The sequence below is a fragment of the Hipposideros armiger genome, unplaced genomic scaffold, assembly GCF_001890085.2.
Source record: "Hipposideros armiger isolate ML-2016 unplaced genomic scaffold, ASM189008v1 scaffold_37, whole genome shotgun sequence".
Taxonomy (NCBI): Eukaryota; Metazoa; Chordata; class Mammalia; order Chiroptera; family Hipposideridae; genus Hipposideros; species Hipposideros armiger.
The window spans coordinates 4,362,787-4,381,283 of NW_017731387.1; the positions used below are offsets into that span (position 1 = coordinate 4,362,787).

Below are 18,497 nucleotides of genomic sequence, written 5' to 3' on the forward strand. Positions count from 1 at the left end.
CTCCCCAGGCTCCGGGGCGTCCTGGGACCCCAGATCCCAGCCCCGGCCCTCCGACCCCGGCCCGCCGCCATCTCAGGCCCCACGACATCGGGACGCAGGGGCCGGGAGCCCTGGGCCCACGGCCAGGCCCGTGCCCGCCACGCCCGGGATCTGGGGCCGCCCAGGGCCCCCCGGGACCCCCACGCCCCCGCTCCCCTCCCCCACGCCCGTCCGCTCACCTGCGAGCCCCACCGCGGCCGCGCGAGACCCGGCTGGCCCCGCCCCTTCCGGCTTCCATTGGCTGCTGGAGCCGCCTCTCAGGCGGCCGCTTTGTCGCCCGGGCAACGGGGCCCGCTTCCGCCCGGACGCCGAGGCTCCCGCGCCAGAGACTGGGAGGCATTTCTCAACCCCGAGCCGACAAGAAAAGGGGGCGTTCGGGGGGGGGGGGCGGTCCGGCCCTCGTGCGGCGCTCGTGCCCTCCGTCATAAAACTCGGGGTTCAGAGAGGGGCTAAGATGGCCCCGTCGCGCCGTTTTAAAGAGAAAACGCTTTAGAAACAATAAGCCGAGTACAACAATAACAACAAAAACAGACGGAAGGGCGTTGTCCTCGCGCACAACCTAGACGTGCCGTTGAGGGAGAGGCAGCGTTTGGGCCGTTTTCCCGACTCGCTCGTGGGCCGCCCTCCCCGTGACCGCGCTCCCGCCTGTCACCATCTTCGGGTGTCCGGGTTGCAGGGACTTTTCCTGGCGTTACGAGCAGACCCCTGGCTACCCCGAGAGCCGCCCCACCAAGACGAGGCAGCGCGATCGAAACGGCCCCCGTGCGTCACGCGGACGGTCCGAGGTCGCTCACAAAGAACCGGTGTTTGCAGGCGGAGGGAGAGAGGACGGGACGGAGGGGGACGCAGGCTGGACCCACACTTTTGTGTGTCGTGTCACGAGTGGCCTCTTGCAGCCCGCGGGTCGCCTTGTATTTGGTACGCGGAGGGGGATGTCGTTAGCTTCCACATGAAATCGAAGAAGAAAGGCAAATATTCCTTTAAAAAACCAAAATCCTCTAAGATGGCTCTGAAGAAGGCAAACGTCAAGTTGGGAAGTGGGTCCCCGTCGTTGTCACGAGCAGCCCACGCTGCCCCCTGGTGGCCGAGCGAGACGCGGCTGGCGCGCGTGGAGCCCAGGCTCCTGTCAGTCACAGAAGCCGACGGCAAACTCAGGTCTCCTCCCAGGCTTGCGGTTAGACCAAAATAAATTCTGTACGAGTCAGTGCTTTGGGGCGTCTTCTAGTAGAAGTCGTTGTCTTGTAATTTCACACCAGGCCTCGTCCCAAGTCCGGTATTTCAGAGTGTTGATTGAACTCATGAGTCAGGCGCTGGGTTCCAGGACAAGAAACACAGACCAGGTCACATCCCTGCACCCGCAGGGGTGGGGCTGGGAAGTGTTGGGGTAGCTGGTCTGCATGACAGCGCCTTACACCTGGCTGAAGAAAAGTGTACCTCGAACCAGAGCACGTTGATGGAAACCTTCTGGTTAAGCAACACACATTTAAGAAAATCAGAAAACTGCCCCTCAACATATGCGTACGCTTTCGTCTACATTTAGACATGGAGAGAGTCCAAAAATGGGGTCACCCTGTATTCCCAGTCACTTTTCATCTCATAGGAATCCTTATCCCTGCCCTTGAATATTTTCGAGGCGACGATTCTCATGGCTGCACAGTATCCCTTATCGTACGTGGTGCCATAGCTGACCCGCCTCTGGGGTGCCTGCTACGGGCTTCGTCAACCGTATCTTGTGTATCTCTGAAAGTGGAGTTCAACCGCTGTGAGCTCCAGGCAGCTCCCAAATCTAGAATCACTTGCTGAAACGCCAGAGCGCTCTCACTGTATCCTTTTCTCTTAGGATGCTGGGCACCTCATACCGTATCTCATCTCCTTCTTTAGATCAGAAGCCTCTCCCAGGCCGGGCGCTGCTCCGTCATATCTCCATGTAGCTCTTAGCACCGTGCTTGGCATATGGCGAAAACTCAGAAAAGATTTGAGGAACACAGGAATTCTCAATGAGTTACTCATTGCGTCAGAGAACTTTAATTGTCCATCAAAATCCACTCTCCCCTCTTGGGGCACAGAGTTGGGTGGCATTTCCCAGCCTCCCTGCGGCCATATGACCTTGTTGTTGCCAGTGGCAGAGGACAGGGACTGATGTGTGCCATTGCAGACCTGGTGGGTACAGCGCCCCCCTCCCCCCGGCCACGTGCATTTCTCTATGTTCTGTCCCCTCAGGCTGATGGGAGCAGATCGGGGTGATGCCCCAGGGGAAAGCAGGCACATGATGGAAGAACTCTGGGTTCCTGAATAGCCGTGAGGAGGAGTTTGTCCTCTCCAATCTGAACAGCCACCCAGCATTGTGATGTGGAAAAATATACAGTGACATGCAACGGAAATTTGGGGGCTTATTCGGTAACTCAGCATAACTTAATATGCCCACGAAAAGGTTTCAATCACGGGATCAACTTAAATAGTTACCAACCTAGTCACTTAAAAGGACCCGTCAATTTGGCTTTAACAACTGAGCCGGCCAGTGGCACGGGTCTTCCTCTCGTCTGCTCACACAGCACCTGGGCCCTGAGAACGGACATTGTGCCCGTGCTGGGAAAACCATCGAGGCCCCTGCCCTCTAGGGGCTCACAGTCTGGAGGGGAAGGTGGACAAAACCACAAAAACAAAAACATGTGAGAGGAAAGAGCCAAGCTAAGTGGAAACACAGCAGGTGTTACGAGGAGGGCTGGAGGCTGCTGGGTGAGAGGCTGAAAAGGCCACACGGAGGTGACATTGATATTTCCAGCAGCATGACCAGAAGCGCCAGCCCTGCACGAACTCAGGTATATTTAGCCTGGCACAAGGCGAGGCTGTGCAGACACTTGGAGGCAGAAGGGGTCTGGACAGAGAGGAGGTTAGAAAGGAGGTTGGTGTGGCTGGAGGGAGCTTGGGAGGGGACAAGGCCAGGGCCTGTCGCTGTGCGACAGCACTACCCCCCACTTCGTGGCTTCCCCGACAAACACTTGTCACCTGGCACTTTCTGTGGATGAGGACTGCAGCATGGCTCGGTGTGAGCCTCAGCCAGTGTGTCTCAGGGCACTGGGGCTGCGGTGTCAGCCGCAGCAGGACCTGTCTCACTCAGGATCTGAGCCCACCGGGGGCCTTGGCAGGATTCAGTGTGGGGTGAAGGCCTGACTTCCTCCCTGTCTATTGGCCTCGCTCAGTGCTAGGCCAGGGGGCCTCTTCACGTAGCAACTCACAGCACAGAGGCTGTTTCCCAGAGTGAGAGATGAGAGAGAGACAGAGGGAGACAGAGGGAGAGATGGAGAGAGAACGCAAGTCAGTGAGCGAGTGGGTAGGCCCTGACTTTTCACAACCAAACCTGGGAAGTGGCCTTGGAGCCCTTGCCACTCTCACGGAGTCACTCATGCAGACCACACGTAAGGGGCGGGGATCACACGAGGATGTGCCCGCCAGGAGGTGGGCATCGTGGGGAGACAGTGAGGGGGACGTGGAAGGGCCCGCGAGGTTCATGCCTTGCTCCGAATCACAGCCTAGTCAGAATGCAGCCAGTCTGCACCCAGCTCAGTGTCCTCAAAGTTGGGGTCCTGGCTGCACCCAGGCTTTCACACACACACACACACACCTGCTAGATGTAAGGACTGTGGGCGGGGACAGACACAGAGGAGGTGACGAGAGGGAGAAGAAGTTGGAGGTGCCACGTACACGTGACAGCACGGCCCTAGGGGTACATGCGAGAATAACCCCACTATGCAGGCAGGAGACAGACAGGCGCTGAGAGGCACAATGGCTTATCCAGGGTGAAGAAGAGGTGAGAAAGAGGAGTTAGTCTGAACCCAGGTCCGTGTCCTCAAACCTGGGACCCTGGCTGCACCCAGACCTCCCCAGGGAGAGCTGTGCAGAGGGGTGCGTTGGGGTCACTGTGTACAGATGGGGTATTACGTGGAGAAGGGGGTTGAGAGTTCAGCAGCCCAGGGGGCTACCTGGTTAGCTGTTCCTTGAGGAGGGGGCTTGGGGACGAGAGCCCAGGAAGTGATGTCACTTCCTTGACCACGGACCCCAACAGAACTTGGAACCCCCGTATCCAGGCACCCACCTAGTGATAGCCCCGTAGGTAGCTCACTTGGCAAGAGACGCTTGAAGGTACAAGATGTTCTCGTGCTGTGTCCCAGCTAACCGGGGCCCTTGCTGCCGGAAAGCCCGCCGTGAGAGCCTTCCCAGGCGCCTGTTCCGCTCTCACCTCCTCCGATGCCTCTGGCCATTTAACAGGAGGTCCCCTAGAGAAACACAGGGCGACCTCGGTCAGGCCAGCCCAGGCCAGGCCACCTCGGTGAGCCACCCCTGGGCAGCCCCCACGCCGCGTACCCTCAGGCGGGGGGAAGAGGGCCAGGAAAGGGAGGCGCCTGGCAAGCAGCAGGCTGCTGGGCGGTGGGGAGCCTGGCGGCCCTGTCGCCATCACACCCCAGGACAGGCCTGGCAGGGTGGAGAGGGACTTCCTGCGGGGACTCCTCTCTGCCAGCGGGAACTCGGGGCCCTCCGGCGGTCATGTTTTCCACCCCCTGTGGAGGTCTGTGTGTGTCTGGGGTGGAAAGAGTCACAGGGTCTGAGGACCAGCAAAGACACAGGGCTTGAGGTGGCCGGACACTGTCTCTACAGAGCTCCACGCAGGAGACTGGACAGGAGCTGACCGATGGGGTCCTCGGCTCCATCCCCCCGAAGGATAGGCAGGTGCCCCCCACCACCAAGAGACTGGCACAGGCTTGGGGTGAGTGCAGGTGCTGAGTACACCCAACATCCGGGACCCCATATGCTCCAAGGGGGCCCTGGGCTCCCTCCCAGAGCCCTGCTCCCCAAGGAACCTGGGTCCCCATCTCCTCCCCAGCCCACCCTCACTGCCCAGCCCCTTCCTGGGCCAGAGGCGAAGTCACCGCCCGCATATCCCAGAAGAGACTTTTCTATCTCATTTCAGTCAAGAGTGTGCATTTCCGTACAGATTTTGCTGTTCTAACGCCTGTCCCCAGGCGTCCACGTTGGCCTGGCTACCCTTGCCCACCCCTCACCGTGATTAGCAGGGGTGCTTTTCCCCCAAAAGGACCATGTCTACAGCTCTGCCATGTGCTGTGACCCTCCAGGCCAGGAGCTGGGCCTCCCCAGGTGGCACACCATACCAGGAAGGGGACCGGTTACCATGGCGAGCCAGCCGTTCACTGCTACGGAACCTTGACATAACCCCCTGCTGTCGCCATTGCAACAGTGCAGCCCCAAACACCCCACAGTCCTCACGTCCCGGCCCCTCCCACCCCAGCAAGAGCCTCTGTGTTCTCATCTCAGAATGGGCTGTTTTGACAGAAATTACAGGGATGGCACGGTTAATGCAGGGAGGTGCCATCCATCCTCAGCCAAGGCCATGGCCGACGCCGCCGGACGTGAAGCCGTTCCACCTCGGAGTTTCCTTAATGCCAGGAGCTTTTCTCTCCTGCCAGCGCTCGTGTTCCGCCTCCTGCTGCCAGTCACTGAGGGGGCTGAGGGGTTTGGTCTGCAGTCCAGCCCTCACCCTCCTGGGGGTCCATGGTGCTGCCTCTGACTGCATGTCCCTCCTCTGTCCCCGCCTTTCCCAGGGGAAAACGCATCAGGCACGAGCAAACACAAGCCCTGCATGATGTGGACCGCCCGGGCACACCGGCTGGACAGGCTGGTGGAGCAGCTGGTGCCTGCCTTCCTGGGCGGGGACCCCACCTTCGTCCCCACCTTTCTGGGAAGTTATAGAACCTTTGCCACCACCCAACAGGTGCTGGACACTCTATTTACAAGGTGAGCACCCCGCCCCGCCGGCACAGTGGTCATTCGGCCACCTGCTAGCTGTGAGATTTCGGAAGTCTGTTTGCTCCTCTGCACAGCGGGGTGGACAGAGGACCAATGCCATGGGGTTATTGCAGGGCCTCAGTGGGGCCTGGAGGGTGCTCCCTGCATGTCTGCCCTGTGGAGAGGTCAGCTGGAGGGGCTGTGGCTGAGATAATTGGCCATTTTTTCTTCCTCTTCCTCACGGTCCCTGGGGCCTTGGGCTGGGCTGACTTCTCAATTGAAAAGGAGATTGGAGGCTCCATGGGGTCTCTGTCCTGGGAGCCAGAACAGAAATCACAGATCCCAGGGGTGAGCAGGGAGGCCCCAGGCTCCCCCAGGTATCTGCAATGGGGCTGGTTGGGGCTCATGCATTCAGCAAATGTATCGGAGCCCCACTAGGTGCAGGCACGTTTCCAGACAGGCACTTACTGGGGTCCAGGGCCCAGAGCAGACGGCAGCCCTGCCCTCCAGAGCGGGCTTCTAGGCCGGTGACACAGTCGCCCTAAGCTGCACAGGCAGGCGGCGTCCACAGGGCGGTCCATGTGGCGTCTTCCTGGCCCCCTGTAGGTACGGCTGCTGCCTCCCACATTCAGAAGAGGACGGTGGGCCGCTGGACCAGATGAAAATGTGAGTGGGCTTTGGATCTGAACCACGAGGAGTGTGGGGACTGTGAATTGGGGGTGCTGGCAGAACCCTGCATCCCGCACGTCCAGGGGGTTCTGCAAGAGGGAGAGGTCCGAGGACTTCTCCTAGAAAAGAGGAAATCAGTCAAAGAGAGCTTGTGGCTGTGGCCTCAGGCGCCGTGGGGGAGCACTGGGGTGGCCCGTGGACAGAGTCAGCCCCTAAGAAAGCCCGTCCCTGTTCCGTCCCAGGCCCATCCTGGGACCCAGAACGGGGGGTGTGGGGAGCGTCCTGCTCACTAAGCTGGTAGAATCTCAACATCAGGCGCTTGGCTGGTGCCCCCCCCCCACCGTGGGAGATGAGTATCAGTGGCAGAAGAGGACCCACAGGGTCCCTAGTAAACCAGGCAGCAGGTGGGGGCTAGGATGGCCTGGGAGCGGGGCAGGAGGCAGTCTGTTTGTTGTCCCATCGGTCAGATATTCATGGAACACCTACTGTGTGCCAATGAGTGCAATTAACAGAGCAGACACCACCCCTCCCTGCCCTCTGGAGCTGACATTCCCGTGGCAAGGGGACAGGGACGCTGACGGGGTGCCAGGCTTCCCTGAAGGAGGGGACAGGTGGTCACACCATTGATCAAGAGCTCTCAGTTACGTGGGCTTGGTGCCAGTCCCTCCTGAGTGACCAAGCGTGTCTCTGTCAGGACTGCCAGGCTGACGGTGCAGAGGGGCAGGAGGGGCTCGTGGGTGGACGGAGGCGGGAGGCACAGGGCCGCAGAGCCCACACGGCGGTCCGGGGAAAGGCCAGGCCTCAGGCCCCGCTGCCCACCTGTCTCTCCCTAGGGCCCTGTCGTCCATCCTGGCCATCTGGCTGAACTGGTACCCTGAGGACTTTTTCTAGCCCCCAGGGTTTCCCTGCCTGAAGATGCTTGTGGCCTACTTAGGGCTCAACTTCCCGGGCTCAGACCTGGAGTACCAGGCCCAACTGCTCCTCTCAGAGCTGGAGCACATTAAACCCGCCCAGGAGGACACAGAGGGTGAAGCAGTCCTGGAGGGGTGACATGGGCGTGAGGGGAGGCTCTGGGCGGGGCCACAGCGACAAGAGCTCCCAGAGGCTGGGGCTTGGCTGGGACTGCAACCCGGGCAGGCTTCCTGGAGGCGGTGCTGCAGCCATGCTGATCGTCTGTAGTCTTCTCGGGTCCACAGAGCCAGTGCCAACTTCCACTCCCATGCCCCCCGCAGAGCTGGGGCAGGCTGAGGGCACAGCCTTCCCGGGGGCATCTGCGTCGCCTCGGCGGCTCACCTCGGCCCCTGTGATGGCTCGAGTGTGTGCAGTCACACCAGACAGCTCTTTCTCCTCCTCTCCAATGGCATTTTGAAAAGTCTTTGTGTTTACCTGACAATCAACTTCAAGTTTTACGGTGTTTTTCTCATCATATTCAGTTAAGATAGAATTTATTTTTAATAAAATTTAACGTTACAATAAAATGTAATTTAAATAAAATTAACCCTGTGACCCTTCCAAGTGTACATTCTAGCGGCAGTTGAGCACATTCGCCGTCTCTTGCAGCCGCCACGTCATATCACGGCCACGCTATAGTTCTGGAACGTTCTCATCAAAGACAAACCCCGTACCTAGTAGCCAGCCCGTCCTCCCCCCGAGCCCCTGATGGGCACCAATCTCTCTGTCTCCAGGTGCTTATCTCGTCTGGATTTTTCATATAAGTGGAATCCTGCCTTATGTAGCCTTTTGTGTCTGACAACCTAGTAGATGAGGAGGCTGACTGTTTTTTGATTTTAATAAAAATAACACTTTTTTATTGAGAAGAAAAATCCCTAGGAGGCAAAGATTCTGTGTAAGAAAGGAAGCCCCAACATTAAACATTTTTCAGTGCCTTGGGATGGGGACCACTTCTGTGATGACGACACGAGCGGCAGGAACCATAAAGGTTTTCTTAAGGAAGGGCTCAAGTCTCCAAGCACAAACCCACGTAAAGCGGGGTGCAGTCACCTTTCCATTGGGAAGTGACAAAAGGCCGAGACAGGTGCTTTGGGTCCCCCTGGGGCAGACGCACAGTAAGGGTCACCGCTGTGGGGTGTCTGATCACGTGATGAAAGCAAACACCAGTTAAGCCTCCATAACTAGGAAATGGGCTAACTTGCGACACTGAGGTATTTAGAAGGAAAAGCTCATCTCAGCTCCCAAGCAGCTTGGGGAGAGGGAGACGCATGGAGCCACCACTGGCAGGAGCACCCAGGAACCACTGCAGGGGTCTGAGACGCGGCTCTGACCACATCACGCCCCGGGCCGAATCCCTCAGTGGTGCCCCATGTCCCTGGAATTCTTCCAACCGGCACTCCGGGCCCCTGCCTGCCTCTCCATTGTCACCCCACGTGTCCTGTTCAATCTGCTTAGCCAGCCTGGACCCCTTGCTCTTCAGGGATCTGAGTTACCGGAACTGGGGCTGCCCTGCAACGCTCTCATCTTAGCCACTCCCGGCCTGGTTGTCCCCACAGCACTCTCTCGTCCAGTGTGCTGGCCTCGGGGTGCATCTGAGCTCCACTTAACATCCGTGTGAGCCGGCCACGTGCTCGGCAACTCAGCAACTCTGTGCCTCCGTGGCCTTGGACTAGACGACGGTGAAGAGGCCCTGAGCCTTGAGCCGCAAGCTGAAGGAATGGGAAGGCCGGTGTGTGACGCACAGGTGGGAAGGAACCTGTGTGCTCGTGGTCTCAGCCACCCAGTGGAGCCGAGTCCTTGCTTTGCAGGGGAGGGCGCTGGTGCACAAGCGGGTTTGTGGAGGTCTGACAGCAGCACAGGGCACAGCGGATGGGGGACGCCCTGCTGCCTGGTGGACGGGGACCGCGAGGATGGGAGCTGCCTGGGGGTTTGCTGACAGGTAAACCAAATAATGCACAGAACAGCCCCAAACCTGAAACTAAGGTGACCAGTAAACGAGCCAAGTTCCTCTGGGATCATGGCAGATGCAAGTGCCCAGGATTTCAAGTTCCAATAGGGAGGTGAGAGGGGAGACGTCAGGACAGCCCCCGTGTCCTCTGGTGGGCAGAGCAGTGCTGAGTGTGGGGGCGGGGGGACAATTGTGACTGTCACACACCTAGGACTGCGGCAGAGCTGATGAGATTGGAGGCGAAGCCCTCAGATTCTACAGCCTCTTCTTTCAACAAAGCGTAAGGTGCCCACGGCGTGCCCACGAGGCCTGGGGTGCAGGGCTCTGACCTCAGGAGACGCTGGGGGTGGGATACAGACCTCCAACCATCACACACCTCTGACTAGGGCTGTGCAGACAGCAAGTGCAGGAGGCCGCGGCCCGGGAGGTCAGGGAAGGCTTCTCCGAGGACCAGTTGAGTTGGCCAGGCCGGGACACGGCTGGTGGACAAGACCCAGTCAGGTGAGCTGGCTGTGGATGGGCTCTGCTTGTCCTTCAGTTACTGTCCTATATTCAAAGTCAAAGGGGGAGCCAGTCTCACGGACCTAACTAGTCCTCCACCGGCCTCTTGGCAAGAAAGGTCAGGAGGCCTTGATGGTCAGCCCAAGGTCATCCTCAAGGTGAAACCAGAAGAAGGGCCAAACAGCGTCCTCTGCAATCTCCAGCCTGTGTCCTCTCTCAGGAGAGCACAGCAGAGCTCAAGACACAGACGATGCGTTTGATACAGGAACCATCTTCGATGCATGCTAGCTTGTCGTTAAAAGTGGGGAACGCAACATGTGCGTGCTGACATTCTTACCGGCAGCACATGTGACACTTGCCTTAACTGCGTGGTAAAAATGCCGACAGGGTTGAGAACACGACTCCCCTGGAAGACGGACAAGTGGACGGACCTGTGAATCAGCAAACAGGCATCAGGTGCCTACGACGTGTCAAGCCCTGAGCTGGATGCCAAGACTTATTAAGCCAGCGCAAAAATGGAAAGGTTAAATGTTTGCCCCGTGTACTCGGAAAAGGCAAGCGCAGTGCACTGGGCTGAACGGGGTGGGGCCGGCCAAGGAGGGGACCTTGCCGGCCCTGATGTGGCCCGACCCCCAGTGACCTCACACTCCAGCCATCAGTCCCTGCTCAGCCCACCCTGGGAGGCTGTGTCCTGGTCTAGAGCCTCTGGGGGAGGTGCCACCCTCACAATGAGGACATTTCTGTCCCGGGCCAGCAGCTGTCACCTGAGAAAGATGGAGATTACCCCACCAGGCGACAAGGCTTGTTGTACAGACACAGGCACAGCTCAGGTTCCCTCCTGAGGTAATTAACCCCGGGGAGAAATGTGGCCCATCTCCCTGGGCATCCGCCCTCCAGCCGGCCACCCACCCAGATGGGGCTGAGGCCGGAAGAGCCTGGGGGACAAATCTCCTGGGGGTGCGTGTGGGAGGACTTGAGATGGTCCCCGTGGGGACGTCCCGGGCTGCAGACGCTGGCCCCCTGCCTGGGTGCGGGCTAGAAGCAAAAGGCTGCAGAAAATGAGCTCGGCTACTGCGGGGGTGTCCTGGGCAATGGCCCCAGGTGCCAGCTGAGCCCTGAGGTCACCGCTGGCGTCCTTGCCAGCTTCCCTGGGTCCTGGTGATCCCAGGAGACATAGCAACACAGAGACACTGATCCACAGTTTTACATATACTCACTTCACATTACACCCCTCACATTGTGCTCAAAGCTGGCGGGGTTGGTAGTTTTGGAGGCTTTCCTCTCGGTCCCCAGGGCCTCAGGGACAGGGCCTCAGGGAGGGACCAGACGCTCTCGGACACATCTCAGAACTGCCCCTCTCTCTACGTCACGGCCTCTGTCTAGGCTTCAGCTTCACACCTGGTCGATGGGTGACACCAAATTCCATGCATCCCACCGCCTTTTAAGGATAAAAGAGAGACCAGAAGAGTAGAAATGGGTCAGAGGTGGAGGCTCTGTCTGTCTGTGAATCTCACACCCAGCTCGGGTGTCTGCCCGCCCAGGAATGCGAGTTCATTCTTTAAAAAGCCTGTAATTGACTTGAAAGAAACCAGCCTAACTGCTTGGTCAGGAGTGGGGGAGGCGAGTGGGGGTGGCCGCTGGTGTGCAGGGGCCTGTGTGGGAGGAAGGCCCAGGGTACGACCTCTGTCCGGGGGGCTGTCCTCAGCGCCAAGGGTAAGTTGTGCTGCTTAGAGGGCAAGGCCAGGCATCGCTGCACCGAGTCCCTCACGTAACAGACAAGGAAGCAGAGGCCCAGGTGGGGTGGCGACGTGCCCCAGGGCACACAGCTGGTGGCAGAGCCAGCTCTGGGCTGCAAGCTTCCCTAGCCAGGACACAGCCTCCCCCAGCCTCCGCCCCAGCTGTGTGCTCGGCGTCCCGGACGTCCACACGCCTCCGAGTGGAGACTCTGGGCCTCAGATCTACCTGGGCCAGGCCCGGAGCTCTGGCAGACCAGCCTTCTGGGCCCCCTGCAGAGCCCTTGCCTCTGGGGCTCTCTGTCACAGGCCGGTCACGGCCCCCGGGCAGCGCCAGGCCTGTGACTGGGGAGTGGCTCTCTCTCGACTGCAGGGCTTTGTGCCTTTCATGGGATAAGCTCCGAGGTATTCTCGGGGGACCACTGGAGAGAGCTGGTCTGGCAGCTCAGCCAGGCCTCGTTACAAGCAAGACATATTTACGGGGTATTAAAAATAGACTCCAAACAAATATGTCGTTCTCCTTCTCTCCCTGACACTTTCTTCTCATGTGTCACCTCCCGGGGTGCCCAGGTTCCCTTTGACTCCAGGGGGTCCCCAACTCCCTGGCATCAGAGACCTGCCGCCCCCCAGTCCATGCTCTTGTAGGTTCCTCCCACCTTTGTCCTCAGCTGTGAGTGCCCCTGGCAGGAAAGCTGACAAAGCAATTAACAGCCCAGGCAGCTTATGACACACTTGAGCTGAGAGGTGCTAAACCTTCCCCAATCAGTCAAGGGCCCTTGTGTATAGCTTCTTTCAATAGAGAAGGTCAGTCTCAAGTTCTGACGTTGGCCTTGGTGGGCGAGGAGCTTAACCCCAGTGCCTGCAGTGCCGAACCGGACACCTTACCCTCCTCCCACCACGGAGGCACTCGTAAACATGCGATATGCTTGCTCTGCTCAGGCCTCTGCTCAAGGATCCGATCTGGCAATACCCCCAGAGATGAGTAATTCCTGGGCAGAACCCATGACGGTGCTGTGGGGACAACCAGAGGGAGAAGGAGAAGGTCCTTTCCTCGGGGGCCTCGCGGGGCTTGTGTCCCCGCGTGGGGCACGGCACAGGGACAAGGCCCAGGCCACTCTTGGGCCAGTGTCCTTGCGTCGTGTGATGTTGGAGCGGACGCAGAGGGAGTGGGGGGAGGGCAGGAGGCAAACAGGTCAAGAAGAATTCACCAGGAAGCTTTCTGACAGAGCAAAGCCTCCAACAAGCTTGGGACAATGATTCCCGGCAGAAGCAAAACGACCTAGAGGCAGGGCAGAGGGAGCGACCTCAAACAGGCTCAGCGGCAGCCAAGGGACGTTCCCCTGGAAGGACTAGAACACAGTCCTCGGAGGTATACGGGGCTGGGACAGAAATGCTTTCAGGAGACTTCCGTCTCTCTAGGTCAGACCTGGGAGCAGGATGGTGAGGCAAGAACGGAAGGACTTCCGGTCTTGAGACTGAGTTTCCTGGTCCCCAGGTGTGTGTGTGTGAGTGTGTGTGTCCCTGGTGATGACTCACCCCTCCCTCACGCCTCTGACAAAATCTCCCACCTCCCCTCTGCTTAGGCCTCTCCAGGCTCCCGGCCTGACGGCCTGGCCTCCGCGTAGTAAAAGTGATCATTCAACCTGGACCTGGCTGAGCCAAGTGTCTAGGCCCCTCCCAGTGTCACCCCCTCTCATCAACGAGGAAACTGATGTTCAACAAGTTTCAGACGAGGCTGTAGTCATATGCCTGGGAAATGTGACTATAATTGCAAATTATAGCCACAATTTTCTGCATCATTGCAACTCCTGGGATAGAGCCCTGTGCCAGCTCTTCTAGAAGATCACAAATGTCTCCCATGTAGACCAGGAAATAATATCACTAGCCGTTCAAGCCATTTTCCCAAAGCTCTCCTCGGTTTCCGTTTATACTTAGCTCGTGGTCGTGGTCCTTCCAGCCTAAGTTCATCTTACACTGATCTCAGAAAGTCAGCCAGGCCATGAAAACTTTCTTCCTTTAAATTCTTACGCTGCCCACAGTGTCAGAGCGGCTTTTTCATCCCCGTAGTTTCTGTAGAGGATGCTGAGGGTGGCGCCCAGGAGCTCTGAGGTCACACCTTCTTCTCCCAGCCTCCTGCAGAGAGGTAACGCGTGGCCAGGTGCAGGAGGCCAGGGGAAGCCCGCCTTGTGTCATCGGCGGGACCATCGTGGGGACAGAGGGAAGCCCATCGGACAAGGTAACCCCAGAGCAGCTTCCCTCGCCCTGTCCAATCAAGGGACAAGAGACGACCAGGCTGTCCTGGAGGACGCGACCACGAGCTACCATCTCCAGGATGGACGCAAGGCTGGACCAAGAGCGGCCCTCGGTCTCCAGGTTCCCAGCTCCATGGAGCCACCATGCTGGCGCCCTGTCAACTGGTTCCTGATTGAGTTTCTCCAGGGGCACAAGCCAGTCACCAGAGAGCAAAGCCCTTTTCCGCCTTGCGTATTAATGAGACCCAGGCGCTCCTGTCAATCTCCCAGGAGCCAGCATCTAACGACCTTGGTTGACAGGTGGCCCCTGGGACGAGGTCTCTGGTGGAGCCCAGGCACTGCCGGGGGCATTTTTGAGAATTAGCTGCAGGGATGGCAGAATGCATGGCAGTTTAAAGAGAAGGAAGTGAGGGCATAAGAGAGGCACACAGTCCGTGTCCTGAGACCGCTTGTTGATGCCGGCTGAGCATCTGGAAGGAACAGTACCAAAGGTGCCCCCGGCCCGCAAACCAGAGGGGCTTGTCGCCTTCCCTCGTGACTGGCGCTGACCGCGCTTCCTGCTGGAATTCTCTTTTTCTTTTTTGTTTGTTTGTTTGTTTTGGTAGGGTCTTTCTCCCTTTCTCTCTCCTCCTCCCTCCCTTCTTTCTTTTTTGTCTGTCTTTTCTGGTTCTCCAGGAGGAAGTTCGTACGGGGGGTGGAACAGGATTGCAGTCAAGCAGACCTAGATCGCCCTTGTTGAACCAATAGGACGAACCCAAGTTTGGAGAAGCAAAGAGACGCGTCTGCCTGGACCCACTCCCAGCTCTGCCACCGTATCAGGGCTCCCTCTGTGACCTAAGTCACTTCACCTCTTGCTGGGTCAGATTCCTCTCTGCAAACTGCAGGGAGGAATCTCGCCTTACGGGACGGTCCAGCATGGCGTCTGGCACTAGGTCAGGGCGCTCAGCTATTTTCCCAGTAAAGGTCACATCCACCTGACCATGCTATCACTCACTGGATTCTGGCCACAGCTCACACTTCCCAGAATGTGGGCTTTAATCTTTAGAAGAGAAACCGAATATTCGTTTGCAGCCGTGTTTGAGAAACCAAGTGGGTGGAAATGAATTACGATGAAAACGTTTGGAGGTGCTCAAGGGGTATTTATCTGAAACCGCAGGTCCCCGTGGGCTTGGCGTGTCCACCTGTGTGGAGACCAATGCCTGGTGCATAGCCAAACAGGGCTGTCGCTCTTACTTGGCACACTCCTGCACTCAATGGGCATTTCCGGTCGCACTTCACATCTGATATTCTGGTTGGGTAGCTGCACCCCTGATTGTTGCTCCCGAACCAAGATAATACAGAGCAGTGAGTTTGGACTATTGACTGTGGCTCCCTTGGTGTCTTCAAACGTCCATCTCCGTGCAGAGCTGGGGGAGTGTGTCGCTTTGGTGTCTGTGTAACGGTTTGGTAACAATGGTGTTTGGGCTGATGTGAGCAAGGGGCCGTCCGTTCACCCTACATCCTGAGCTCCGCCTTCAGCCCTTGAGTGCGAGGCTAGGACGAACCACCCTCCTGACAGCTTGCTCCCAAGTGGGCTGCGTGAGCCCCGCTCCGAGCCTCGTTGTCCCTCTTTGGAGCCTCTCTGTTCCCCATCTTCCAGCCTTATTATACAGAGACGCGTGGCCACCTTCTTTCCTGTATCTTTGTCATTGCATTTAGGGAGCAGCCTCCAAACGAGCCCGCTTAACATCAAGCACGGGTGGTGGGGTTGTCTCCCCCCGGCTAGGGAGACTGCTTGCAGATTCTGTGGGGGAAGGAGGGGAGCGTGCCTTTAAACAATGAGCGCCAAGCACTATCCTCAACTCAGTGAACAAAACAGAATCGCCGTCTCAGGGGGCTTACACTTCAAATTGGGTAGAGAGCCAGTAAACAAATACATGGTGGATCAATTCAGTATCAGTGAGTGCTAGCTGCTTTGCTTTGGATAATCACAGGAGGTCCCAAGCAAGTGACAAGGAGTCAGCCAGGCAGAGACACCTGCAATCCACCTCCCTACAACCCAGCGGAAACAGTAAATGAGTTAATTAAACAACACAGTGATACCAAGGGCCCAGCTGAGTCACCCACTGTGGACGCTTAATGCACACACGTCTCCATCTCTACCTGTCACGACAGATGGCTGTCAGGGCTGTCACAGCATGGCAGACACCATTTACTGGGGGCCTGACGGTGGAGATGATGTCTCCCCGACCAGGCGGGAGCTCTCTGAGGACAGGGGCTGTGCCCCTCTTACTGTCGGGAGGGCAGGGGCCATTCCTCATTGGCGGAGGAGCCCCCAGAGGGCAGGGATGGTCCCCTCTCCAGTCCCCCGGGCAGGGTCCTGTCCTTGTGTTTCTTATGCAGGAGACTGACAGCCACCTTTCCTCCTCATGGCTGGGCCTCCCAAGGACGTGAAGGGCCCAAAAGGCCCAGCCTCGCTCCCTGCCCGGCCTCGGCCTGGGCCCCCCTGTGGCGCCCTCCTGTGGCACCGTGGCCCAGGGCCAGGCCACTGGGCAGGGATGGGGTTTCAGTCTGATCTTTACCACCAGCTGCGTGTAGCTAGGCTTCTGGGAATTTCAGAAGTTGGTGCCAAAGGGAGGACAGCTGAACCCAAGGAAGGCACCATACTGCCCTCGGGACCCGAGGCAGGGGATGATGTCACAGGCTGTCACCCCCAGGGCCCTGGTCTCTGATGGCCAGCGGGAGCGAGGGGTCCCAGGGGCAAGCTGTGTCCCCATCTGGGCCTCAGTTTCCACCTCAGGTGACGAAGGCAGCGACTCATTCCTTACTTCCCAAAGGCAATGCCTACCAGGAGGCGTACTAGGTGATGCCACCGGGAAAGGCAGTGTGAGAGGGTCAACACTGGCTGAAATCTGGGTACTGGGCAAGAACACTGGAGGACACCCTGCGTTGGCTCAACTGGTAGCCTGGAAATTTCCAGAAGGGGCTGAACTGAGGGCTGGGGCCCCCCTCTGGCCCCTCCCTTCTCAGGAGCAACACCACGTCTGACCCAGGGCCCGTCACACGGTTGAAGATGCCCACCTCTGTGCCAGGCACAGAATGCTGTTGGGTATTCCGTGTGATAGAAGACAAAGGGCAGAGGCTAGAAGGCGGGGGAAAGCCATTTGGCTCATCTCCGTTCCTGAGACTCCTGAAGTTTTCATCTTATTACAAGGAGATGTATGCATGTGCCCAGTGTGGCACAGGGCAGAGCAGCCGGTGTGGTCTGCTGGCCATCTCCAGGCTTCAGGGAGGAACTGCCCACTCCCTGGGGGCCAACGGGGGCACGTGACATGCAGAGAAGGTGCCCCTCCCTGTCTTGGGACCACGCGGCATAGGGTTCAGGACGTCCCCGGGAGCCCAGGGCCCCCACTGTAAGAAAGAACAGCGTGGGGTGGGGGCTGAGCCCTGCCTCTCACGTCCACCCTCCACGGCTCCCTTTCTGCCGTGCACCAGAGCGAGTTTTGAAAACACAATTTGGATCCTGTCACCACCCTCAGCTTAAACAAACCTCCATAACCCTTAGGATGAGCTCAAAGTTCTCCAGGGTCTTCCAAAGCTTACCTGAGCCAACTCACCTGGCACTGCTCTTCCCGGCCCCCGCAGCTCCCCGCCTTCTGTCGGCCCCTCCCCCTCGGGGAGCAGGAGTGGCAGTTTGTCACTGGCCATGTGATGTCTGTTGGGGGCTGTGGCGGGCTCGCCTCTGTATTCCGAGGCCCACGCAGAGAAGGTGCTCAGAGGTATTTGCTGAATAGATGAAACACCTGCCTCCGACACTCAGAAACACACAGGGGGACAGCCGAGACCACGTGTGCGTGTGAGCACACACACGCCCCTGAGTGTGAGGTCACACACGTCCCCTCCAAGGGCGCATGCCAGGTCGGCTCTGAGCTAATGAGGGCGCGTGACTCTCCTGAACCCCACTTTCCTTCTCCTTCACTTGACCCTTGCTCAATCCCGGCTTATTGGTAGCAGCAAACCATCACTAGCTCTCTGACCTTAAGGACAGAACAGGTGGCTCTTCCATAGCAGACCAGGTGACCTTATCACCTCATCTCTTTCTGGGCCTCACCTGCCCTCCACTCTCATAAGCAGACCTGTTACGAGTCATCCTCTCCCCAGCACTTTCCTTCCACTCACCCAACCGTCTGCCCAACTGACCAGGTCACCCCTTCCATCCCGAGAAAGCTCACCTCCTCCCAGAAGGCCTCCTTGGCTGCATGACTCCCAGGGTCTCTCTCGGGGCGAAGCCTGTGGGGTCGTGCCCTCTTATCTGTCTGGGTCTGTGACTAGCTCCCGAAATTTGTTGCCTGTGTGGGGCCACTTTGGGTTGTGATTCCCATGAGGGCGGTGGCTTTATATATCTATGTGACTTATGGGTTCCCCAGGGAGCAGCTTAGCTGAAAAGCTCGGGCTTCGGAGGATGAGAACATCCCCGCTAAGAGGGGTCATGAGGCAGCAGGGAACAAAGGTGGCTAAGCCAGCCTGGTTCACAGCTTAAAGCTTTGCAGGACCCGGCGTTGGAGGAGCCCGTGTCCCCGGGCCCTTCCATCTCTGATCCCTGGGAGGCAGGGCATTAACCGTGGG

General features: G+C 58.4%; 1 protein-coding gene and 1 long non-coding RNA gene across 2 annotated transcripts; one reads left to right on the top strand and one right to left on the bottom strand.

The window, feature by feature from the left end:
* Positions 1-2,638: 2,638 nt before the first annotated feature.
* LOC109380453 (ral guanine nucleotide dissociation stimulator-like) lies at positions 2,639-7,911 on the top strand. The gene is made up of 5 exons (XM_019638011.1): positions 2,639-2,858; positions 4,693-4,801; positions 5,655-5,847; positions 6,445-6,504; positions 7,341-7,911. The coding sequence occupies exons 1-5, from the start codon at positions 2,826-2,828 to the stop codon at positions 7,396-7,398; spliced, it is 453 nt and encodes a 150-aa protein (XP_019493556.1). The 5' UTR covers positions 2,639-2,825; the 3' UTR covers positions 7,399-7,911.
* A 103-nt stretch (positions 7,912-8,014) lies between these two features.
* On the bottom strand, positions 8,015-18,263 carry LOC109380429 (uncharacterized). The gene is made up of 3 exons (XR_002123473.1): positions 18,104-18,263; positions 11,125-11,345; positions 8,015-10,338 (listed from the first exon to the last, which is right to left on the bottom strand). It is a non-coding gene; the product is annotated as an uncharacterized LOC109380429 (long non-coding RNA).
* Positions 18,264-18,497: the final 234 nt, after the last annotated feature.